General features: G+C 38.9%; 1 protein-coding gene across 1 annotated transcript in view; it reads right to left on the reverse strand.

The window, feature by feature from the left end:
• The window catches only part of APM1 (aminopeptidase M1), a 68587-nt gene that overhangs the window by 39642 nt on the left and 5800 nt on the right, over positions 1–23145 (reverse strand). Inside the window, exons 4-6 of the mRNA XM_088870264.1 lie at positions 622–808; positions 443–536; positions 58–211 (exon numbers count right to left, since the gene is read on the reverse strand). Coding sequence (XP_088726390.1) covers positions 58–211; positions 443–536; positions 622–808 — 435 coding nt within the window. The remainder of the gene's footprint in view (positions 1–57; positions 212–442; positions 537–621; positions 809–23145) is intronic.

A 23145-nucleotide genomic window follows, 5' to 3' on the forward strand; every position in this document is an offset into this window, starting at 1 on the left:
CATGCAATGCACATTCTCAAACAAATAGAAGTCAAATCGTCAAATTTACAAAAGTACCCGCTGCTTGTTTGCAGCCGCAGAATTGCGCTCATCATAGAGCAAAGCCGTTTCACGATATGTAACTAAACCATAGTTCTCCATTGCTCCAGCAGCAAAATCAGGAATTGCGATCATATCCAGTTTGGGAAGTGGATATGGCTCTGCAAAGTATCTGCAAGACAACCAAAAAAAAAAGAAAAGAACAAGAAATAACCAGAAAAAGCTGATCACACAATTACGCACGCACATATACCAAATGCAAATTTTAGAAAATACATCAATCCATATTTAAACCAGTTTGTACACCGCATGTAGGAGCATTTTGTAAGAAGTCAATGGTGTTCCACCACCAAAATTTAAGATTCTACATCAAGGATCATCTAAATAGAACTCGGGAACTTACTTCTTATATAGATCAAGTGCCTTCACAGCGACATCTAGAGCAAATTTCCCTTGATCTGTCTTGCCAACCTGACAGTATACACGAACGCAAGTCCCTGCAATTGACCATGTTTGTGTTAGTTTGCCACGAGAAGAGAGGATGCGACCATCACAAGGAACCTGGTTTGTGTATTTGCATACCATTCAATGTCTTGCCCTCCATATAATCAAACAACCCCACAACAACAGCCACCAAATATGTGGACATAATTGGTGACTCCTCAAAATAAACAATTTTGAGAGGCCCATCATGTTTTTCTTGAAGCACTGGCATATTAGACAATGCTATCAGCTCCGAAGGCACTTCCAATGTCACCTTGAATGTAGCCTGTAATTTATAAGCACATAATGTTTCATGACATGAACAAACCCAACAAAAACACAAGTAAATCATAACTGAACATAACAAGATATTTGGAGCCAAAAAGTTTATCGGCATTACAAAGACATAAACAAGAGAGAGCAATTGGCTCAAAGCAGTGAAAATCAGAGTAAACATGCAATAAATGGATGGGTGAAAAAGAGACAAGGGGAACAATTGTGCCCAACAATAAAAGGTAATAATTACAGATGCATGTATGAGTTTCAATTCACAACATGAACATGATGAATATCTTTAAACTCCCTTACCAAAATTGTCAAAAAATGTGGCCAGAAAGCACATGGACGCAGGCACAAGCAGAATTGAATTATTCAAAGAAATGATCATGATTTTAATGAGAAGAAAGAAGCATAAGCCAGGACATCTTCTCCATGCAATGCTTCTTAAATAGTTGAATTTTCAGCTTTATTTATCCAGAGTTCCCACCTACTTATCCACTCAAACTCACCTGGACCACTCTGGCTCAGTATGGTCTCGAGCCCATGAACCCCCCAACTCGGGGGGTAGTTCATAACAACATATGCTGCGATACATAGAGGAGTATAAGCTCGGAGAGTTTTGAGTGACCGAGTCAATCACAACTGATCAAAAACCAGAATATGAAAGGGGCAGAAATAGACCCCCACTTTTTTCTCCATTTCTCATCATAGGAGCACTGATTTGAACCCAAGTTTCAGCAGTAGACTTCTTTTGCCAAGATTATCAATTTTGAGATAAGAACATGATATGTTATGAAATTAAGAGATCAAAGGTTTTGACACCAGTTTTGGCCGAAATGGAAAACTTGTCACTTATTCAGAATAGTTAGTTGGTCTTCTACGAAAATTTGTTCCCCAAGCCTATTTTTGGGTTCTTCATCGAATCAAAACAAAATAAAAACTAAACTGAAACTGGCAGACATTTCAGATTTCTATTCCAGGCCTACTACTTATCGGAATTTTAATAAGATCCGAATTCAAAACTCAATTAGGATGTGGGGCTTTCAATTTCGATATCTAAGGAACCTTTGACAAGAATGGAGGATCGGCCTTGAAATTTTAGATAAATTTCATTTTAATCAACCTAAATTCATAAAATTGATTTATATTTTACTGAAATCACTGGATCAAGTATTATTTCAGTATCTATTGCATTTTATTTTTAAAAAAAAAAAACAAGAGTAAGATCAATTTTTTTTTTATGTACATGCATAGAGAGAAACTTCTCACTTGTACACAGAGTTAACATTCTATGTATGGGTGTGGTTTGTATAAGGGTGAGGCTTTAAACAATAAAAGGAAGGTGTATCTTCAAATACTGTCGATAGACGTTATTTCAATAATGGAAATCTTTGTGATGGCCTAAAAATATATTTACATCTCTAATTACAGAATTTAAAAAGCTTTAATAATAGTGTAGATCGAGCAATCTAAGAACACTTGTAATCTTGAAAATTGACGGTCCAGAAATGCATTACAAGATACACTATTTCCTAGACTTGCTATCCATGTTTTCTCAAGTCCACATATCTTCAAGTCGAGATCATCGATTCGAGGATTTTGGGCATTGAAACAATCTCTTTTAGTGAATTTTTGAGGTGCGCCTTAATTTTGTTGCTTAGGGCCTCACCCTTATATAAACCTTTTGCTTTATGTATTTATAACGTTGATTTTGTTTTTTGTTTGATGATACCCATTAGATTTTCTTATGGTTCCTTTATGCATCTAGCATGCTTCTATAGTTTTGAAAACAGTAATTTTTCTCATAAGTTCAGTTAAAAAATTATATTTAATGTATAAAAAGATATTTCTTGTAGATTTATTAAATTAATGCCGCTAACATTTTTCTTATTTAATTTAATGATGTCATTTTATTCTTTTACAGTCCTTTTGTCTGTGTTTGAAAACCTAGATCGGCCGGGCTGATCTGTAGTTCAGGAACGTGGTCCGGATAGGAAAATCAATGATTCGAAACAATGGATCAAAAAATTGTTGAGAGTTCTTAAAATCCATTTTTTTGAAATTCCAAAAAAAAAAATAGGGGTATTGCATTATGGATTTTCATTATTTTATCGAAGATATATAAAACCTGAGCACATGTTTTATGTTCGAGTGTTTATTGACCATTACATGTATCTCATAGTCAAAATGAAGTTTAAAATGCAACTTATTGCAATAAAATGGATCCATAAGAGCATACAATTATCAAGAAATTATATTGTTAGCATGCATTAATATAGTGATTTGAAGTTTGAGTAATTTCACGGAATAACACTCATATATATTAAGCTCCCCAACAACAACAGTCTCGCGACTCTACTCTGAAAAAGAAATGACAAGTAGATCTAGTATGAATCATACATGGACGATAGTTGGATTCCCCTCTTACGCACATCATGATCATTTAATTACCAAAGGATTTGGCAACGTTCACCAAATTTTGTGAATGTCAAAATGAAAGTATATTGTATTATAATTTATTAAAGTTAATATAATAAATCATTTACTATAACAATATTAATTACAATTTCATTAGTTATAATTATGATAATTACATTGTATTATCAAGATTTTATTTTATTTTATTTATATATATATATATATATATATATATATATATATATATATATATATATAATTTATTTTGCTTTCAATAAATTGTTCCTTGCAATGTGCATAAACGTGGACCGCCCAGCGCCTAGGTGGCCACTTAGGCGGTCCAAAGAGCTTGACCACCTCGCTCAGGCCTAGGCGGCCGCCTAGGCACTAGAGAACCCAACTTGGCAAGCACCCAGCCCTGGGCAGCCGCCCAAGGGCAAAGGGGCATTTCTAGGTCTTTTTCTAATATAAAAAGGTGGAAAATTGTGGGTTTTAAGTTCATTTGAAACCTAAACCCCATTAGAGCCTATTTTAGAAAGAGAAATATTTTCATAAAGAGTTTTAGGTGCTTTCAAAGGCAACAACCACAATACATAACTTTAAAATTTCAAAATGCACTTTTGCACATGCAAGTGCACTATTACAATTACAGCCACTTAAATCAACAATTGAAGACCACAAGATTCAAATATCAACAATAAAAAGAAGACTACAACTCTATAGAGTCCCAATTACAAGTTCATAAGCATCACTTAAAAAAAAAATCAAACTATGTCACTTTTCAATGACAATATTACATGGACTATACTTGTGCTCTTGTCACCATCAAATACATAACATAACTTCAATACAACTTCATATCATTCACAAAGATAACAACAGTGAGTAGAGTGCCAAATAAGTATGGGAAAGCCAATATTTTGAACCCTTTGTGCCCAGGTCACAAGATGGACTTAATCTTGTCCCATAGACTAGAGCATGGATGGTTTTGATACTCAAGGAGATCCATTCACTTTGGGAAGTTCAAAATCAGATTTCTACCATTTTTATAAGTTTAATATGAGAGATAAATCATGAGAATCAAATATCAAGATGATTTGAGAGAGATCCAATTCATAGAGCTTAAACTATGTGCTCACTACAACCCACACTTTCCTTCATAAGAAATGACATTCACGAACCCTATTTGGTTTCTCAAATATGAAAATTAAAACCACTGAACAGATGTATGACCTCACCAGGATACTCCGAAAATTCGGATGAAGAAAACTACAGGTGTAGATGAAAGAAGATTCAAACTACAGTATAAATATTCAAGGTATGGATTATACAATTCAATTTGAGCACAAAGATCAATGAAACTAAGCATCAAAAGAAGTAATAACTTTTGTAAAATGAAATTTACGGAAGTCCTTTGATGAAGAAAATAGGATGTAATGAAAACCAAACTTGATGGAAAGGATTACCTTGTTAATGGTGATAAACCACTTTGATCTTCAAGAGGAAGACAAGCACACCATCAAAATTCAAACTCTAGCTCTAAGGTGGAAAATGGATTTCAAAAGGGGCTGGTTCTTGAGGCTCAAGATGGTCTCCCTCTTTCTCTCTCTAAGTTTGAAATTAATGTTCTCAAGGTATCGCAAGTTGAACCTTTAAGTGGTATTTATATTAAGTGGTATGATTTGAATTGATTTTAACCCTCGGTGTTCCAAAACTATGGCATATGAGAGGCCATAATCCTAGCCACTTATCCCAATCCAACCACCAAGATGTAGGGGTGCAATTTGACACCTTTACCACCCCTTAAAACCCTAGGTTTAGCCTTTTACCTTTTGGCCCATGTCCCACAGAAAATTTCCAATTTAGTCCATTGTAGAGATTTCAAGATAGCCCTTAGGTTTTAATAAAATCATGAGAGTGCTTTATGGACAAGGGCATGTCCACTTTAGTAATTGATACAACCAACATATGAAAAAATATCTTATGACATACATCCAATGAGATTTAAACAACCCATACTCTTCACATGGATCACACCAATGGGAAAAACACACATGATATTTTCCCACATGCTAAATATCCCATGTGGATAAGATATTTTAAATTCAAATTATTTCAAAAATACTTTGGCTTCACACATGCCAAAGCGGGACACATGTGAGTGAAAATAACATGTGACCAAATAAATCAAAACCATATGAAATTCAAATACAAAACTATACATCAAAATGCCTTAATGCCATCAAGGTCCCTCACGTGATGATTTGACGTCATCACCCTGTCAGCCCCCGATGGGGGCATGGGGGTGCCACATCGCATCCCCATGGGATGTCCTTAAAGTTAATTTAAGTTAAACAAATTTGAAAATGCTAGTCTCAGTGTTAGAAAAATTCCAAAAAAATTCTCAAAACATCTATGAAAGATATTTAATCATAAATACACATTTTTCTCATCAAATAAAATGGGCCCAAAGGTAAATGAGATATCTAGGCTTAACACTCAGTATTGAGCTACTCCATTGAGCTAATCCTGAATGGTTGGTCCACTTGGTTTCAAGATGAACCAATGGACCTATACTCCACAGTCTATGGCAAAGACACATAATTGGCCACATCAAAGTCATTTTAACTAAGCTTTCCATATCTAGTTCTCAAAGGATTACAGCGCACCCCTGTGGGACATATATAGTGCCCTAAAATAGGGGTCCTCTCAAGACACATGTGCATTGGCTCTTCTAAGTCGGATTATACTACCAAAGAGTAGTTTCCCAAGCGACTGTAAGTGCTATGGAGTGGTCCGTGTTACGGTACGTACTTATATTCCATAAGTCGTGACCATTCCATACAGGGCGAATACTCAGAAATTACTTAGGTTCTATTGTTCTCATTTGGCTCTCCTAGCCCTCTCCATTTACAACGACCATGAGGCATCCTAATCAATAGAGCCCTGACTTAGAGGTGACCTTTACACCTTCCAAAGAGATCGCCCTCTCAAAGCTCAAACGCTCATTGCCTTATGTACTCGGGCTATACAAATCTAAGTCCCAGTTCGCAAAGTACCCAAATTCAATCTCTTTTATTCCCACTGAGCGAAAGATTCTTAGCTTTAAGGCCTTGAAAGGCCATCTAACCAACAAGAAAAACCCCAAAAAACTAGATTTTTGTGATTGCCATATAATCGAAGGGTTTCTCAAAGATACAAGCAATCGATCTAAGCATCACCCATTGATATTAGATTTAGTTTTGGAAGTTTTATAAGTCTATCAGAGGGTTTTTAAGAAAATTTTGACCTTAGAAAACATCTTAGAGGTGGAAGTTTAGAGATCAAGCAATCAAAATTAATGAAAAATTTTATTCTTTAGATCGCTTGTATTATTTTGAGATGTCTTCTTCGGGATCTAATCAAAATGGTGATCCGGGTTGGAAATATAGCTACAACGTGAATCCTTTCGATAAAAATTGCATAAGAAGCAATTTTTGTGAAAAGGATACAAAAGGAGGTATAAACCAGTTCAAGAAACATCTTACCGACATCAAACGGGATGTTGCCCCATGTAAAAAAGCTCTTGATGTTGTTAAAGAGGAGATGAAAAATTTTATGAGTCTTGTAAAAATGAAAGAAGATGAAAAACAGGCATCCATAGCAAAGATGATGTCTCAGGTTCGGGTCAATTATGATTATGGTGATAGTTATCAGGACGAGGACAGGTGTTTTTAATATTTTGTTAGATGATGATGCATGGGCTTATTGATGATGATGATAATATATTGTTAGATGATTTTATGACGTGAGTATTCCTTTCAATACTGCTCGCCTAAGCAGCTTCTACACCTTGGTAGAGGCAATTGGTCAATTTGAGCCTGGGATGAAATCCCCAAACCCATATGAGCTTTCAGAGCCTCTTTTAAAAGAGAGGTTAATATCACAAGGGATATTGTTGATGTTATGAAGGATGCATGGGCTTATTGATGAAAAGTGGGATAAACAACTATATTGGCCATTGTATGTAGCTAGTTATTTTTTGAACCCAACTTTTATTTATGCTGATAGGGATATACATACAATTATGACTCAATTTAATAGTTGTGTAGATGTGCTAGTCCCTAATTCGGATATCCAAGATATTATATGCGTTGATGAGCTGATAAGTTACAAGTGCGGATTAAAGTCTTTTGAGAGTTCAATGGCAATGAGCGAAAGGATCAAAATTGATCAAGTTAATAATATTCTTAAGTTCCTCAAGTGCAAGTTTCATTTCATGTTTGTAGTTTGTTTTCCATAATCTATAATTATATTATTCTATATCTTAATATTTTGTATATAATTAGCAATTGTAAATTTGTAATTCACAATCAATTTGCAGACACTTGCTGGAGCCAACATGGGTTTAGTTCTCCAAATATACAAAAAGTTGGCCATTCGAATCTTGAGCCTAACCAGTACCTCATCCGGTTATGAGCAGAATTGGAGTACTTTTAAGACGATAATTTTTATCGGTAATTTAATACTTTAGGAGTTATTACTTTTAGTTTGTTAGTTACTTAGTCTTAGACCCTTTTTAATTTTTGAGGTTGGGGCAAATAGTCATAGACTCTTAGTTTAAAGAAAAAGAACGGCAACCTGAATCGTCCACCCTAAAAACCGTGTCGGATCGACATGTCAAATTAGTAAGTTTTGTCCCAAAATATTTTAAAAAATATTATAAATCTCAAAAAATAGTGTTTTTTAGTTTCTAAAGTGGTGGATTAGGTACTTTCCTTACTTTGTAAAATAGGTGAATACTGAGATGTTGTTTTCCGATCTGAATGTTCGTATAATTATTAATTATAATACAGTTACATAATATTGCATCAAAATAATGTAAAAATATTAAAAAACACTTCCATATTATAATATTAAGAATAATAATTTCCCACATAAGGGGAATTAGTATCACATTTGCCGAATCAACAATTTCGGCCTATAAAAAATCATTGCAATTTCTTAAAATTCTAGTTTCTTAAGTTTTGAAAAAAATAATGGTAAGTACATTATAGTTTTTTATTATTGTATAAAAAAAATGAAAATATTGAGAACCTATTTCATTATTTTATATAAATACAATTTAAAATTACATTAAATTTTTAATGTTGTATAAAATAAGTAATCATAACCATAACAAATTAACAATAAGCTATTTTTGTAAAAGTTATAAATATATTAATTTAAAATTACAATCCACACTAAATATGAAAATAATGTAATCTATGTAACAATAATAATTTATAAAATAATATAGCAATTTAATATATTAAATTATGTGATATTTTAATGTATTTATAACAATAAAAGATCTAATATATCAATAACAATTTTAACATAATTATAGCAAATAATTTAACAATTTTTACATAATTATATTCATTCGACATAATTATATTCATTAGACATAATAATATTAATGTAATTTTGAAGTGATCATATTCACATAATTAAAATTTCATAGTAGAGGGCCAACTATAGACAACTATATTACATTTTAAATCATTTAGAGTGATTTTTAATTTATAATCATATTTATTAATAGCATTATTAATATTTATAATTCTATAACTATAAGTTTAGGGTGTGGTTTGCACGTAGTGCAGACTATGTTTTATTTTGAGAAAGAGAGACAGGGAGAGATTGTTAGTAGAGAGAGAAAGAGAAGCATACCAAGGTTCGCAAGGGAGAGAGAGAGAGACGCCATGGTTGGGAGGAGAGAGAGAGACAGATGGCACTACTTGCCGCAAGGTTGGGAGGGGGGAGAGTGAAAAGCGAGACTAATTGTGCCAAACTCAAAAATTAAAAAGGAAAAGTGGCTTTCCCTTTAACTTAAGGGTGAGGTGAGAGTATTTATCCCACATTGATGACGCCAAAGTGGGAGAGCCTCAATAAAATCCTAAAGCTCCGTCAATCAAGGTGTGACTTGTGTATCACATGCCTTTGACTTGCATGCTCTCAAGTGAGAGTGGTGTGGGCCCACTAGCTGGGATCTCGCGATATAATTTTGAAAGAAGCATGGGGTGGGCCACCTCTTCAATTTTAAAAAATTTATAGAACCGGATGGAGCGCATACAGATTTGGATGGAGTTGACCGACTCTGTCAAAGAACCCGTTTGGACCAGTCGAATTCCAAATTATTATAGGATCTGGAACAATATGGACGATTTCCGATCCAAATCAGGCGATTCCATATCAAATAAGCGAATTTGCAAATTTGTAGTTTTTGTAGTATTACTATTAGAGAAATGATCCTATTCTCCCCCACCCATGTGTGTAGGACCCCAAAAGATCACCATTAAATTTGGTATGGATCTATAGAAAAGCCAAGTCCACACCCAGTGATAACTTTTCTAAAGATCCGTGCCAACTTTAATGGTGATCCTTTGGGTTCCTACACACATGGGTGGGGGAGGATCTTATAGGATCATCACTCTTACTATTATATATTTAATTATTTCAATTAGTTCCACTTTCATTCGATTTTGCTAGATTCATACAAAGAAAAGGAACAAACTTGAATCAATGAGACTCAATGGCCTAGTCTATGTCAAGTATAATCGATACTTGAAGGACACGTTTGCTAGGAGAGATAACAGAGATCTCCTCATATCAAAAAATATGGACAATGCTATGGAGTGGTTGGTTGGTGATGATAAGGTCGAAGGGCATGAAAGATTGAAAAGGGATATGGTCATGGAGGCCTCAAGGATGCTCCTAGGGCCACTAGATCTTCCTAGAGAACAAGGGTGGAGGAAAAGGAGGAAGCAGAGGCAGATTCAGAAGAGACATAGGAGGACAACCATAATGTCGATGAGGGAGATGATTCCGATGATGATGGCTTCGACTCCGATGCATATGATGCAGATGCAGCTGACCCTACTTTTTCTAATGATGAGTGATGAATGATGAATGATGAATGATGATTGAAGATTCTTTTAGTCTTCAAGTCTATATACTATATTTCTTTCATTTTTGTTTTCCCCTTGGTTGTGTATTGTGGATTTGTGGTTCATTGGTTTGGTAACTTTAGTTCGTAAATTTTAAGTTTCAATATGTGTGGAATGTGGACTATAGATAATTAGATATGGACTTCTAGTTCTGGAGTATAGAGGAGTGTATGTGCTATGTAGACTTGTGTACTATAGACATTTGACGTGCCCTAAGTTCCTAACTCTAGTCTTGTGTGCTATACAATTATATTGTTGAACTATGGACATTTTTCTTTCTACTAAGCCGCCCAGGTTCTGGGCATCCGCCTAGGATCTGAGCGGCCTGGACCCCCCGACCCCATAGGTGCCACCTAGCGTTTTTTGAAACACTAGTTCCTTAGGACGACTTTATTTGTTTTTAGTAAATAATTCCTTGTGACTTTGACTCAATAAATGGTATTGTTATATTTGTCTAGTAGTATTTAATAAACAAAACACATGCACGTGTTTATGAACAGTATTATCTACAAAACATAAACATATGGTAGTAACAGCATGCGCAAGGGAGAGGGAGTAAATGGCATGCACACGAGAGATGGAGAAATTAAATTGGTGGTAATGGCATACACACGAGAGAGGGAGAGACTGAAATGGTAGTAATGGTGGTAATGGCATGCACATGAGAGAGGGAGAGATTAGATTGATAGGCCTTGATAATTGAAATGAGAGAGAAAAATTGCAAGTGTTAACACTCTTGTCCCACATCAAATATGGGAAATTACTAGGTAGAAGGCATTATAAAAGTGTTGGGCAGTAAACAACGTGTGCTTACTTGGGATGAGGGCTACCCCCATTACAGATAGTGGAGGTGGGTACTCTACCATCTCTCTTAATTAGAATATTTAATAGAAAGTAAAATAAAAATAAAAAAATAAAATACAATATGAGGGAATTGGGCAATCCCACAAACCGGCCAGTTTTGTAGGGAACCGGCCAATTCCTGGTTCTAACTGGGAACCAATCCGGCCCCCACCAATTCCCTATCTACATCGGGCACTTTCGATCCGAATTGATATTTTCTCATGCACTGGTTTTTATGCATGTAGAATGCTTCAATTGTTTTAAAAGAAGTATTGTTCTCAAATAGTTCAGTAGATATTTTTCTTTTTTTTTGGTATTTTGATGCATAATAAGTTTTTATAGACGCGTTAAAATAACCTTGCTATTGCCATTTTTTAAAACTTAGCATTGCTAATGTGATACATTTCAAATGCTTCTGGTAGCCATAAATTTTTCCAAAGTACCATTTCCTTTAAAAGAAATATATATTTAGAGGAGATGTCGACTCCGAGGGAGGATCCAAATCGCAACTTGAGGGAAAACTGCTGAAGATTGGTAAGGGGTGGGTGAGGTGTGGATGTTATGGGAAGAAATAGCAGGTGGTATTAATCACCTAAAAATTTGGCTTTTATGGCCTTATTCAAATGTGCCGGTACAAGTGAAGAAACAGACTCAATAAGTTATCGAGGTTGTAAAGGCAAAGCAGGTGCAAAAACTTAAGTTTAGGAGGGGTGTGACTATTATGTATCTTCTCAATTGGAAGACGAGGAAAATTTTGATGCACAAATGAAGCTTGCAATGAGGGTCAGTGTAGAAGATATACAAGCTAGACACTCCATGTAAAAGAGAATTAAGCTAGACAGGCTGGAGCTTCCAGTAGTCATCTAGTGCCTCCAAAACCATTAGTCATTAGGGGGTGCGCACCAGGACTTTTCAAGCATTCCACCATGAAAAAGCTTTCTACTACTTGACCTTTTACTAATTCCAACCCAACTGCAACCTATTAAGGCCTACCCAAGGTCTAATTGACCGCTTGACTTATTAGCCCTAAGTTGAGTAGAACTGTAGAAGGCCCTTAAGTCCATGTTGGGTAAGTCATTTAAGAAGAAGATACAGAAGGCAATTATGAAATAGTGCTTTGTCATTATCATCCATTTAATGCAATGAATGGTGAATATTATCAAGTGATGATGTCCACTACAGCAACAGAAAGTTTGGGATTCGAGGGCCTAACTGCAAAATAACTTGCAGGCCCATTCTTAAAGGAGGAGATGAAAACATCAGACTTGCTCTTTGAGGAGTAAAATCAGATGTGGCGTAAGACTGGAGAGACAATTATGTCTGATGGTTGAAAGGATGGGATAGGGAGACATTGTTAATTTTAATTCTATTGTTTAAGAAAGTCTTGCATTCCAGTATAGAAATCTACCACAAATTTAGGTCATCAGACATATTGCAAAGAATTGCATTAAAGTAAGGAGATTTCTAATGAATATGTGAAAGTATTTAGTTAGGACCCCCTGTGCTGCTCTTTGCATAGGACCCATGTTAGAAGCAGTGAGTGAATTGAAGGATGTGAAGGGCTTGAATGAGAAAGGGAAGATTCTTACAAAATTTACACATGATCTCTCCATCATTAGCTCAACGAGGTAGCATTATGACAGCACGCTCATAAGCTCTGTTGTCACTAAGTCTGCGACTTCATACTTGATATTAGAGTCAATCATAAGGCAACAGTCGGGATTGACTAAGATGGTATCATCAAAGAATGGGTTTCTATATCTATCTCAAGAAGTTAGACTCATGGAGGCATATCTTCAGGATGTCCAACGAACTCGCAGATCTGATGGCCAATGACGGAGCCAGAATTCAAGAAGGCGGCCAACACCCCTCGTCCTGGCAAACCACCGTGGAATTCAAAAGCGAAGTGATGTAGATCGGGCTTCCCCCTTTAGGGCCATGTTTTGCCCAGTCTCTGCAATTACGTTGTAAAAAGGGTGATTTATAAGCCCATTACCTGGCAGTGTAGAACCTTTTTGTATAGGCAAAAAACTAGCAAGTCTGCAAATCCTGCAAACTACTGAGCCTATCCAGTGGCTCCCAAACACTTGGACCGACTCACTTCTTATTAATGCAAAAGTCAACATTATCAAAAAAAAAAAAAAAGTTAGACAAGAAGAGAGGTTGAAAAACATTAATAACCACAAGCTTGGGATAAGTGAAGGCGGATTATTGCTGCTGCCACCCCACACACATTTCTTGATGTTGGTTTATACAATGGCTAATCCTTCCCTAGGAATCTTGTATGAGGTGCTCGACCATGCAAAGCAGGTCATAAAAGCTAACTGCAGATCCCACAGGAAATCTTATCTCATTTAGTATTATAGTATATCTAAAGCTAACTGCAGATCCCACAGTAAATCCTATCTCATTTAGTGTTATAGTAGAAGTACTGTGTAAATGTACTCTTGTTTGATTAATTTATGTTCAGTCTGTTGAACAAGATGCTCGGAGGTACATGGAGGTAACACTCCGCACTTAAAAAGGATCACAATCATGAGCCTCAGTCAAACTTTTTCAGACACAGTGTTAGAGAAACTGGATCGCTTACCAGTAGATTCATATTCAGAGGTGGAAGAGGTTGAGAATTGAAAGGTCACACAAGATTGTCTACATGCACTATGAACTTAATCTGAGGAAGATGCTACTGAAAAGAGAAGTACGAATTACAATCCCGTCAGCATGCACTACATTTGAGGACCCAGCAAAGAAATGGCTAGTGGAGCAAGAAGAACCAGTCATCAACAAGAGACTTCTTGAAAAACAAGCTGGTCAAGAGTTAGATGAGAAGCAAGGAGAAGGGGCGCTGAAGAGACAAACAAGAGGAAGCTAAGGAGGGCCAAGATGGTGAGGGCTGTTGTGAAGAGGAGGGCCATGCAGGTAAGAAAGGTATGTTGAAGGGGACTGGACTAGCCATGGCAACTTTGTGTTAGATATCACTTCCACACAAATATTTGGGTGGGACCCCTTCCCTGACATTGAGGGACCTGTGTTAAGAATTATATGGCCTTTCAAGGGCTTGACATCATTGTACTAAAGCCTTTTAATGGATTTTCTTGGCTTTAGAAGAAGTATGGTCCTAAAAGGGACCGGGATGAGCTTAGGCGCATCCAAGACGAGGAAATTATGCTTGCCCATTGGGTATGCCTAGATGCACACATGTGACTCATCAGGTCTATGCAGTCTAAGTCTCGGATTGGTACCCAGAGTCACCAAACCCTTAATGTTGGGCATAAGACGAATCTAAGTAGGATTTGGAGGGTCAGCCCTTGTCCTGGTCAGAGTGATGCCCAGTGCTGGTTAGTCAAGTGGAAGAATTACTCCTGCATAGGGTTAACTGCTCGTGAGGGAAAGAGTCAAATCCTCGACATTTCTGCCCCATGGAATGTGCAAATGACAGTCATGTTTATGGGAAGCCGCCTCCTCGTAAAGGACATGAACATCTCCCAAAGAGAGATCCCCCGCACCCTTATATTTTGGAGCAAACAACCCCGAAAGGGCAACCTTGTCCTTAGGGGCACTTGAAATCCACTAACTCTGTGATTCTGCCACCTATCGGCCGGCTTTGATAGGCTAATCAGGCCCTTATGTAATAGACTATGAGTAATGGGTTTCCTTGGGCCGGGTTGAGATCGTTATTCGAGGATAACAATTGTTTAGCCAACTTGGGACTCACAGAATCGACTTAGACCAATCAGGCCCCAAGTTCCATGTCGATGCCAATTTTTCTACCATTATTCGTAATATAGAGCAATATTAAAAAAACTAGGATTTGCTTTGGATCTCACTTTAGGTTCCACCAAGGACCCAAAGAGAGACGGATGGGTGAGTAGGGAACTTGCCAAGTCCAATCCAAGTTGAGTGAGACCATAGTTAGCAATTCGGCGACTAATCGCGGAATTGTTCAAAAAATCGGCGAATTTTTGGAAAATGTTTTAAACGCCGGTTTTTTTGAAAAGTTCTTCAAAAAAAACACGTTTTTTTCATAATACCATTAAAACGAGTTTTTTTTTTAGGAACGAAAAAAAGGGACCAAAAAAATGTTTTTTTTTTTTTACTTGTAATTTTTTTTAGAAAGAGAAACAATGTTTTTCCAAATCTGTGTAATTTCTAAAAGAACCTACTATTTCCACACAAAAAAATCGAAAAATGGAAATTTTTATGCCCAATAGATTTGTGTATTGTTAGGATTTAGGGTTTATTATCTTAGGGTTTATGCTGTGTTCTTCTTCTTCTTCTTCATAGCCAAATTTTCAGATTGAAGGTATGATTTTTTTTTTTTTTTTTTTCCTTTTTAACTTCAACATGATGCATATTTCAGTAGTTATTGTGCAAAAAAAATACTGTTTACATGCAAATCATTGTGTAAAGAGAATTATTGTGTAAAAAAAATCATATAGACGCAAAAACCAGATTTCTGTGAGCAGATGTTCTTGTGGAAGGCATTGGATAACTAGGGATTTCTTCTACCCTTTCAAATTTTGTTGTTGAGTGTTTCTTCTGCCTTAGCCTTGTGAGTGATGAGTGATGGGAGCTGGGGCCACAACGAGAGTGAGAGGGACCTGTGAGAACAGAGACTGGTTCCAACAAGAATATGGGGATTTGATCGAAAGGGGTATTTGATGTTATGGGAGTCCCCAATTGGAAAAGGGATAAGAGGGGGATATGGACTTGAGGGGATTGGCTGGGGAAAGGAGGGGGTTGGTGGCTCTGTGTTAGTGAGGGTCTATGGAACTGGGAAGGGTGGTTTAGGGTGAAGGAGTGCGAGAATGGGAGAGCACGGAAAAGATGGGCGTAGGGTACGCCTTTTGCTGCTGCAACATCACTAGTGAAAACCCATCTTCTCACAGTGGTTAAGGCAGCTCTCTCTCTTGGTACGCCTTTTGCTGCTGCAACATCACTAATGAAAACCCATCTTCTCACAATGGTTAAGGCAACGTTCGCTCTCTCTCTCTCTCTCTCTCTCTCTCTCTCTCTCTCTCTCCCACACATATCATGTTTTTTGCCACGCATTACCCACCATTCCAATAGCCAATAGCCCATATGTAATTGAAAGGACAGTTCGGACACCTAACCATGGTTAAATGTAATACGCTTTTTTTTTTCTACAAAGATATTCAATGAATCTGCACCACTTGAGTTCAAAACACCAACCAAGCATAGAATGATGGCTTTGACATAATTTTTATTTTTTAGAATTTCAAAATTTCTAACATTTTAACTTATCCGATTTTTTTACTCCGATTTTTTTAGCCTAGTCCGATATATTGGCGATACCTTTACATGAAGTATTTTTGCAGATCCGTATTTTTTATCCGATTTTTTCATCCAACTTTTTAAAATAAAAACGATTTTTTCCCGATTTTAAGGTATGCCGATTTATTGAAAGTCCCTGACTTGCTAACTATGAGTGAGACCCACAAAATGACGCCAAAAATTGGGAAAATAAAAAGGAAAAAAAAAAATCAGCAAACCCACTTATAAGATGAAAATTTGACTTTATTAGCATACACTGAATGAAATTATCTACAATCTCATGTAACATTCAATGATTCTATAATTTCTAATCTCCTAGTGCAAACTAAAAAGAGTCCCATCAAGTTCCATATATTTTTTTCATATTAGAGAGTACGTAGTTAATGATATGCAACAACCATATACACAACACACAGACCTAGAGACATACACAACATACAAACATACAGCAGTGGAGTGAAAGTCTCACAACGAACCTCGCAAAGTTAGCATTTATGCCATGTATCTCGCTGGCGATGCAAAGCTTTGGTGGAGGATGCAATTTGAGAACACTTCAAGGCCCAAGGTGAGCACTTAGGTGGCCTTTAAAAAAGAGCTAAAAGATCAGTTCTTGCAAGGAAATGCAGCTTGAGTAACTTCAACAAATGGGCTCGGTAAGGATTACCTAAAGAGGTTTGCATCCCTCATGTTGGCCACACGAACAATGCCCGAGAAGGATAGGTTGTTCAACTTAATGTCTGGGTTGAAGGGTTGGGTCCAAGCCTAATTGAGCAGCCAAAGTGTGCAAGACTTCCCTAATGCTATGGCGGTAGCCAAGAGCCTAACATATTATGTTCTTCGCAGTATAGTGGAGTCCACTCGCAAGATGGGCCATCAAGGGCAAGTGGTCAGTTGGGCGCACCTTGATGGGAACAGAACGGAGAAGGGCATGACCAATAGAGAGAAGCACCTTGGAAGACCTTCTCAAGCTGCTTTATTTGCAAGGGTGACCACAAAGATTGTCCACAAAAGCAGCCCTCAATGCGGTTCGATTGATCAAGGAAAATAAGGACGCCCTAGTTCAGATATCCTCAATACACTTTTTGAACGCAATGCAGTTGATAAAGGTCAATGCACGGACTATGCAGGAGCCCAGGCCAAGGGTCATTGAGGCAACAGACTCAGAAAAGTCAAGTGGTGACTCAGGTGGGGCCATCAAAAGGAGACTGTCGGGAGTGAAGGTGGACCAATGTTCAGGATCATCCTACTCCACGACAAGGGAGGCATCTTCGACTAGTGAGGGTGTGATGCGAGAGGGCATCCACCTAGCCCACGTGGGGCAAGATGAGGCAATTCTGCAACCAGCATGAGTACTGCATGTATCACTCAATCTGTGGTAGGGTTGGTGTAAGGCATTCCTTGAGGGCCACGTGAGGTGGCATGGGTTGTAGCGGCAGTAGCGAACCTGACCAGTAGCTTAAGGACTGATGGTGTGGACATGAGCAGAGACTTGGCAAAATCAGATGACCTGGCCTAGGGTATGAGTAGAGAATTGTTGGAAACATCAAACCTAACCAAGTGTGAGGACATAACAAAAAGGTTTTACCCAAGCAGGTATAAGCCTTGGGCAAAGCTGTAGTTTATGGAAACCTAGTGTAGGACAGTGTCCAATGAGGACATCGAAGTTGAGGTGGGGAAGCCTGTCAAACCCCTTTCGTTAGCATCATGTGTGTGGATGACACAGCATGCATGGTTTCTATTAACGACGGAACAAATCACAATGAGCCTACAAGTCCTACATGGACTTGTGCAACTTTGACAAGGTTGGCTATCTCCTTGCATGCCAGTTCTTTAGATTCAAATTTCAAAAAAACTTTATGAGGGAAGTTAAGTCCCGTCAGTCCAGCTGAGAGGTAAGCCGGGTGCAGCATTGGTGCATAGATATGCACTTGGGCTAACAGCTAAAGACCCTTAGTGCAAGGCCTAGGCGAAGATGTACTCATAGATGGCTAAGGCGAACTCACTCAAAGGCTTGGTTCGGTGGAAAATGAACAGCCGAACCTAACGGGACATGGGTATGGACCATCATTATAAGGGCAACCTGATCAAACACTTTGCTAAGCAAGTGCATTGATTACGACAACAAAGTGTAGGCATTTGATTTTGAATTGTGTAACTACCCCAAGCATGGGCTTGTATAACAATCACAGTGCCATGTAAAGGTGGTTATGTGCACCTATAGCAAACTAAGTTCATTTCAAGTCATTATAATGGACCATGCAGGTTTGAATTTTTATTCATGGGCAATTAAGACCAATAGCATGGGCGGACCAGCACTTGCAACACCCATTAACAAGCCACATGAGAATGCATTAAAAGCATGGGGAGTGGGCTAGTGTAACTGCCACACTAAGGTGGTGGGTAGTGAATGTAGTGCAGGCCTTAATGGCCATCATAATAAGAGGGAGTATGTGGGATTTATCCAAACCCCTTGCTTAGAGCCCTGAGGGGAAGATAGATCAATGGTAGTATGCATCATGTCAGTATATAGCAAATAACAGTGGGTTATGATGCTTTGTCTATTGCGTTGTGTTTGTGTGACCCTTTTGCGTGCTTGACTTTGCTCTCTCTTGTCTGGCTAAAGGAAGACTGGCCTGACCTTAGGCGAGGGGGGACTTACGCTTGACACCACGAGGATTGGTAGCCCTGGGATAATTTGCTTGACATTTGAATCAATCCACATGAGAACAACTACAACTGCGGCAATGGCAGAAAATTTGCACCTCTCATCCCAAAACATGTGGTTTTTAATGATTTCTTCATCTTGAAGGTGGAGCCTCAGAGATACTTGTAGAAACTCATTCCTCACATGCTACAATCTTCTTCAAACTAGATTGTGACTTTAAGGATTCACTTTATAGTCACGTATGAGGTCACAAATTTAGTGACGATAAGCCTTATAAGCTCCTTTCAACAACATTGCTTCATAAAGCTAAATGCGAGTCATTGCTGAGGAATTATGTTACCTTCCGTTACTCAACCCAGTTCTTCACTTGATTCAACTCATGAATTACTTCTACAATGCGGTCTATAGATAGAGGTACGCAGGGGCTCCGAACTAAATGCCCCATCTTCATCATGAGTAACTTCCTAGCTTTAATGTAGTTCTTTGCATTGTCAGTAGTCACATGAACTACATTCTCCTCCATAATTGCCTCCATTACCTTATCAAGCATCCTAAAAAAAGATTCCAACTCTTGAGTTTGTTGGAGACATCTACACCGGACTAGAAGATTGCCCCACTTGGATAATACACCAAAAATTAACGAGATTCCTTCTTTTATCGTTCTTCTTGTCATCTAAAATAATAGTTACATCTGTCCCTCAACAAATGCCTTATACTCATCAAGAAATGGACAGCCTCGACGACCTCCTCATCCAAGCAAGGGCTTGCAAATTTATGTGCAATTGGGCCCTTGAATCCTATTCTTAAATTCATATAGAGGCTATCATCAGTCAATCATATTTGTTACTCACTATATTGTATGGGATTGCAGCCTCATAAAACCACTTGGATACACAGAAAGGGATCAATTCAACTGTGGATAGACCCAATAGGCTGTGAAGGCCGTGCACTAAGTTGTGTAGCCTGGGATTGGTAGGACTAAGAAATAGGAGAAAGTATTCACCTCTCAACAAAGATGGAAGACCTAAAACTCTGGGACTCCTAGAGCGCATAACCCCACACCAAGTACTACTGATTCGAGAGGTATTGAACAACTAGTTCAGCTCCTGAGGACGTCACACCCATGCTTGTCTGCTATTTAGAATACGTCTTCTAGAGTATACCTCATTGCACACTAAAGTTGGGCCCCAAAGTATTCATCTCGCAAGAGGTTCATAATACTACCATCTCCTCGGTCACCATATGAATTTGCACATTTTTCCTACTGCCTAGATAGATTGCAATATATGTTGCTTCACTTGCACAGGTACACTTCCACAAGGCACCAAATCCTTCAGAATATATCCAGTGAGCAACATTAGGTTAAAAACAAATAGTGAAATTAAGTTATATATCTATATAAACATCTTCTTATGCATCAAATAAGGAGAGAAAAAATCTTGATTTATGGAGTAAATACTACTTGGAAACATCCCAAGCAATCTAGATGCATAAAATAAAACCATAAAACAATGTAATTGGCCTCATCAAATTTAAGAAAGAAAAACACAATTAAAAAATTACCTCCGTATACAAGCAAAAAGTGTCTCTATATACATTAAACAAAAGAAAGTGAATCTTACTTTGGTTTTAGAGAAAGCAAAAAGAAAGAAATATTAACTAAAAGTGACTTGATGAAGTTATCTTTTCCAAAAAACTTTGTTTGTGTATCTAAAATTGAAAAAATAAAACGCAATTCAGCCTACCAAAAATTCAAAGTTGATCCTTAATCTTTGCACTTGGTGCAAATCAATGCCTCCAATGTTTGTGAAAGGGACATCAAAATCTCCAAAAGACACTAAACTATATTCTGGATTCACGTTCAGAACTGGATGATTCAAGCTCCTAAAATTTTGGATGAAATAGTGTTTCAATGATCAAAAACTTGAAAATCCAAGATTTTGAAACTAAGCCTATTATTTGATAAGAGGGGTCAAAACTAATCTAAAGAAACGATATTTCAGCCAAGATGAAGCTAGGATTGCAAAGAATCGCAAGTCTTTAAACTTTGACCAAGCCCTAATTCAATAATCAAATCTCGTGCAAATCCAAGCCCGAACAACCCCCCCCCCCCCCCCCCCCCCCCCCAAGAAAAAGAAAAAAAAAAGAACCCCAACCCCTCGAGTATGATATTTTCAATGGCTAGAGGATTAAAAATATATGCTTTAACCTCAAATTTAAGAGCAACAGATCAACTGTTGAAGAAATCCCTCACCTCCTCACCGACCCGGTAAAGAAAGTTTTGTACCCAGCCCATCTAATTCAAACTAACCCCTGCCACCTTCTTCCTCTTGTCATGCCCCAATCATTGGCCATGTATCCCCGCCGCCCTCTCGTCCTTCCTCCACTCATCCTCCATCCCATCTGTCCACCCCGCGTCTCCAAGTGTCAACTCCGTTGACACAGGTGGCAGCATCTCCTCACCCTCTCCCTTCATCACCCTCCTTCCCACCCTCAAGTCTTCCTCACTCATCTCCGTCGCTGCCCGAACCTGACACGTGTTACCCCCCCCCCCCCCCACCTCGAAACTTATCCCACTATAAGGCCTCTTCTGACCATTCCTGTCCCTTCCCCTTTCTCTCTCTCTCCCTATCCTTACAGTACCCAGCTCTCCTCTCCCTCTCCACCCTCCGTTAGTCTGAACCCAGAGTTTTCTCCTCTGAACCCTGTTACCCCTCCCCCCTCCTCTTCCCCTTTTCCCCTCGATCTGACGTCCTCACCGCGGGTCTCTGACCCCCTCTCAATTTTAGCCCCCCAACCCCGGTCCCTACAACCCCTGTCGCATATCCTCTCGCTGCAGTTTTTCTTTGTCCCCTTCGCCGAAGTTTCTGAACCTGCTCCTCCTCATTATGTTATGGACAGAAACCTAATCCCTTACAATTTAGTGGCGATCCAATCCATGGATCCCTCTCCCCCTAAACCTGCTCAAGTTTTCAACCTGTTAGCTCCCCGCCTCGTACGGGTTTGCGAAGTAGGGACGATGCATCAAACCTACCCTCCACCATTTCAGGGGTCTTCTGTTTCTTACTCCTCCCTTCACTTCCACCACTTTATTACTTATCTACCCTCACAGCCCCCCCCCCCCCCCCTTGGGACTTCCTATCCTCCTAGCGCTCTACTCCTCCCCACCCCACAATTGGCCCCCCTTCCAAGTGTCCCCCCTGCCTTCTCCCCAACAATGACCCTTTCTCTTAACTCCCCTACTTCTCCTGAACCTTTCGATCTTGACCTTGTTAGTTATCCTGCCCTGTAAAAACCCCTTCACCCCCTCCCTCTGTGCCACCTACCACCCTGCCTTCTGACCTTTACCCTTCCACCCCTTCATCTCCCCTGGGGTAACCCCACAATGAAGCCATCTCTCCTTCCTCTACCTCGTACCAAGCCGATGAGGTCAACGAGGAAGGGAACAACAGAGATGTAGACAAAATGAAGCAGATCTACAGAATTATGGGCTTCAAACATGATGGACCCAAAGGACCGGCACATCGCTTTCTCCTGGCAGACGCACAGACCCGGATGAAGGTGAGACCCAAAGGACAGAGGGAACTCTTAAATCTTTTCTCGACGCTACAATTTGAGGGGCAATCCTTTCAAGCTTCTCTGGCCCCAACCTCTTCCTCCCTCTCGAGGAGGTCAGCCAGGATTGCCTCCACCTCGGGAACCACTTCCGACCACTTGACAGAGCCATTAAGTTCTTCTCATGGAATATAAGAGGATTGGGTCAGTCGAGAAAAAGAACAGCAGTCAAGGACCTGACTGCAAAGCACCTACCTACAATTCTTGTCCTCTTTGAAACTAAATTACCTGAGCCTACTCTCCACCTTATTCTCCAGGTGTGGGGCCGCAGGCCATGTCAGTGGATCACGCGGCCGGCGAATGGGGCCTCGAGAGGCATTCGGGTGGTCTGAGACCCATCCGAACATATCCTCGCCTCTTCCCACATCGGGGAGTTCTTTGTCACGACTCTTCTTACTCGCATCTCTGATGGCCTCCCTTGGAAGTTCTCGGCCATCAACGGTCCAAATTCAGCCTTTGTCAGACCTCGCTTTTGGGCTAAACTGAACCGAGTAACGTCCCTCCCCCACAAGTGTTGATGCCTGGGAGGGGACTTTA

This window comes from Amborella trichopoda, chromosome 6 (genome assembly GCF_054954075.1).
Source record: "Amborella trichopoda isolate Santa Cruz 75 chromosome 6, AtrichopodaSantaCruz75HAP2 v2.0, whole genome shotgun sequence".
Classification (NCBI taxonomy): Eukaryota; Viridiplantae; Streptophyta; class Magnoliopsida; order Amborellales; family Amborellaceae; genus Amborella; species Amborella trichopoda.